General features: G+C 44.8%; 1 protein-coding gene across 1 annotated transcript in view; it reads right to left on the reverse strand.

Moving 5' to 3' along the window:
* The window catches only part of FAM171A1 (family with sequence similarity 171 member A1), a 118083-nt gene extending 117322 nt beyond the window's left edge, over positions 1-761 (reverse strand). The window contains exon 1 of the mRNA XM_029911007.1: positions 516-761. Within this exon, the coding sequence (XP_029766867.1) occupies positions 516-761 (246 nt within the window). The remainder of the gene's footprint in view (positions 1-515) is intronic.
* Between the last annotated feature and the right edge of the window lie 2997 nt (positions 762-3758).

The raw sequence follows: 3758 nt of genomic DNA on the forward strand, positions 1-3758 counted from the left end.
AAAAAAAAAAAAAAAGACAGGCACGTGGGGCCTGTACTCACTGCGCGGTTCCCTACCGGGTCTTCGGCGGCACTTTGGCGGGGCGGGGAGGCGTTCTTCACTCGCTCCGGGTGAAGGACCCGCCGCCGAAATGCCACTGAAAACCCAGAGTGAGTGAAGACCCCCCCGCTGCCGAAGTGCCACCGAGGACCCGGTAGGGAACCGGTTATTAGGATTTTGGGAGCTCATCACTGTATGTAATCAACCAAACCATTGCACTCTTATCTTTGCTGCATCCCTGAATATTTGCCACTCATATTACTTGTATTGTCATAGCTTTGGCCACAACAAAGACTGATGTCAATTCCATTTTTGGTGAGGAAATAGAGTAGGTACGAGGCAAGTTTCTCCCCTGTGTGGTTGGTGATGTTTATGAAGGTCGTGAAATGCTCAACCGGTCCACTGGGTAGCACATAATGCAAGATGACAGTCAGCTAATCTACACGTGACACATCCGGTGTTGAGTCGACGGATACTGAAAAATATCCCACATCTTTGATCTCCTCTACAATGGCTGATAGTGTCGTCTTTGCCAACAGTGCAATTAATTCATCACAAATAGTCTTTGATAGATATGATGTATGGCCTTTTCCACGATTTGCATGTTTATTGATGCGCTGAGCAAAGAAAGGGTTGAACTTAGCGATTAGCTCTAGAATGCCATAGTAATTGCCATTGTGTTTCGATCCAACAGTCATTTGAGCCACGGAATGGCAGACCATGCTCAGCAAGAAAAACTAGGATTTCAACTACGTGTCTGAGAACGTTCTTCCAATAAGCATGAGCTTCCAAAAACTAGTTTTCCATGTCGGTATCAATTCTGCCACTAACTTTCTTTCGGGCATGGTAGCTGCTAACTGATGATGCATGCTGCTCACTCATTGTATGATTGGTAATGTATGCAGTATTCTTCCAACATTGAAGCCTTCGCAGAACGTTGCCCACTTTTTAGTATCAGAAAACAGGCAGCAATAGAAACAGTACAACTCGCTTGCCAATCTGTTTGTTAGGCTTCATATATTCAAACATTGATTTGGTAAGATAACTATTCTGATTGGTGTACTCTCGCTTTGTCAATGAAAAGTCAGCATCTCTAGATTCTGGCATTTCTGTGGGTCCTTCTCAGTCCAATATGCAATAAAATCTTGAGAAGTCATGTCCCACTCGCCTGGATCATTGGAGAAGGATATTTTTGTACTGCTATCACTGGGAAAGTCTTCAGAGAAGTGGGGTGAGACTTCAGCTAGAGAAGTCACAGTAGGCTGCTCCTTTTCATCAGGTGCAGGCACAGCAGGATCACTTGGGCTGGTATTCGCCTGGACTTCCTCGCCACCAGACTTAGTAGAAGGAAAAAACGTTAGGAGAGAGGGAGTACCTTTCAGCACTACATCTTGTCTTTGCGGTCTTTCTTTGGCCTCCTTCAATTTTTGCCATCCTACTTTCTTCGACATGGTTTCTATTGTCCAATGTGGGCCTACTGTGTACAAAGTTCAATATTGCTTGGGCACACAAACACTTAGCCCACAAAGACAAAATCACAACCACCATAAATGGAGTTCATAATCTTGATGGATTCATTTGTACAAAGCAATATCTAATGAGACAGAAAATTTCCAATGACCCCACTACCGTTGCTCAGCTGTAACTTCAATATGGAATGGAGGGCCTACAGTAGGGCCTAAAAATTAGGGCCTAAACATGGAAGGGCCTAAGGCTATAGTCTTATTAGCCTATGGGTTAATCCGGCCCTGGTCTATATCCATTGCCCTGGGCCACTTCCTACCAGTGTCTGTTCAGTTTGGGGCATGGCCCCTCTAGTCCATTTAGTTGGGCAGCTTGCTTCCAGTAGGGTCCTCTCATGGGTTGTGAGCAGTGCCTCCTCACAGTCCCGAGCTCCTTCAGGCAGGGCAGCTGTAAGTTTTGGTGAGGCCGAGCCCCACAATGTCCCTGGGCTTTGTCCATTCAGTGGCCCACAGTGCTAGGGTTCCTAGGTGTCCTCCACAGTCTCCCGTGGCTGGGGAGACAGTGCTTCCTTCCATGTAGCTGCCTTGGCGGGCAAGTTAGTAATCCTTCCCCTCAGTTATAGAGGCGGCTAGCTCCTGCCCCTTCGGCAGACAGCCCCAATTTGAGCCTGGCTCTCTCCTTTTCTTCCACCTCCATACCTGGCATTAGCTACAGGTATAAGATGGGCAGAGGGAAGAGATTAGCTGGGCCCAAAGGCTCTTTAACACTTTATGTGCTGGCAGGTAGTTTCTCTGTTTCATCACAACCTTGTAAAGCATATTGTGTCTCTGAAACTGCCCTCCTCACACACACCTTTTAGGCATGCATTGCATGTCCTGCAAAAAAACATCTCGTCGGGCAGAACAATCTAAGGACTTTAGGCTTGGAAGTTTCCACCACACTGAGACTGGGTGTGGTTTTTGCCCATTCAGAGTGAGCAGTGGATGGGACACTCCTAACCCACAGATGCCTTGAAAGACATAGGATTTCCTCATTTATCTCAGGCCCATACCACCCATGGTATAGCAAAGGCTCCCCATTCCTCTCCATAACTTCTCAAGGACCTGTGCTGCCATGACCTATCCCCACCTTTGCTTGGCTCACTCCCCCAACTCTTCCCCACAGGGAGGAATTTCCAAAGGCGAACAGTAGTTCACTCAAGTGTGTGCATTAACTTACTCATGAAAATACTCACTAGCTTCCCAAGGAATGCTGTCACTACGTATGGCTCTCTAAAAACTCAGAAACCTGACTGTGCAGAAGGGCAAGTGGGTGATGTCACATTGCCTTCACCCCCTCTCCACTAACAGACTTTGGCCTCAAAAAAGCAAGTTTTCAGCTCCTAACATCCCTTGCATGTGAAATATGAGAAAAAATGATATGGCCCATGCCCTTTCTCCAAGCAAGTTGTAGAATATTCATACAATTTAGTAGTGTTATAATGCAAAACTGTTTTATTACAGCACTAATTACACATCACATCTAACAAGTGACATTTCTAGACAAAACCAAATATCCGTACTCCAGAGAGATCACAATCTAACAACAATTTAAGAAAGAGTAGCACATGGATGTTACTGAGAGTAAATTGCAGGGAGCAGGTGGCTTTTCAGATGTGACTTGCAGGGGGAGGTCCTTATCTAGCCCCTATTCTAGAAAGGTTAATTGCTTTCAAAGTGATCTTTAATACTTCAAATCCTCTTCACTCAACGTCTGATTTGTTACTTAAAAAAAAAAGTTAAATATTCCAATTGTGGCTAAACTAATGGTCTGGAGCAAAAAGCAGAGGTTGGGATTCAACCCATTAGAAGCTTTAGTGCTTAAAGCTAAAGCCAGTTTAAAGCAAGTGTATTTTATTCTTTTTATCTTGATCCCAAACAATAGTATTTACTTTGAATAAGGGTATGTCTACACTACAGGATTAATCCGAATTTAGATAATTCGAATTTAGGAAACAGGTTGTATAAATTCGATTGTGCGCGGCCACACTAAGCACCTTAATTCGGTTTTTAACCACATTAATTCGGTGGTGTGCGGCCACACTACCCCATTAACTTAAACACAGTAATTCGGTGGTGTGCGGCCACACTAACCCTAATTCGAATTAACAAAATCGATTTAGGCTCTACTCCGTTCGTCGAGGTGGAGTACAGAAATCGATTTAAAAGGCCCTTTAATTCGAATTAACTGGCTCTGTAGTGTGGACGGGTGAAGGG

The sequence above is a fragment of the Terrapene carolina genome, unplaced genomic scaffold, assembly GCF_002925995.2.
Source record: "Terrapene carolina triunguis isolate 2854851 unplaced genomic scaffold, T_m_triunguis-2.0 Scaffold84, whole genome shotgun sequence".
Lineage (NCBI taxonomy): Eukaryota > Metazoa > Chordata > Testudines > Emydidae > Terrapene > Terrapene triunguis.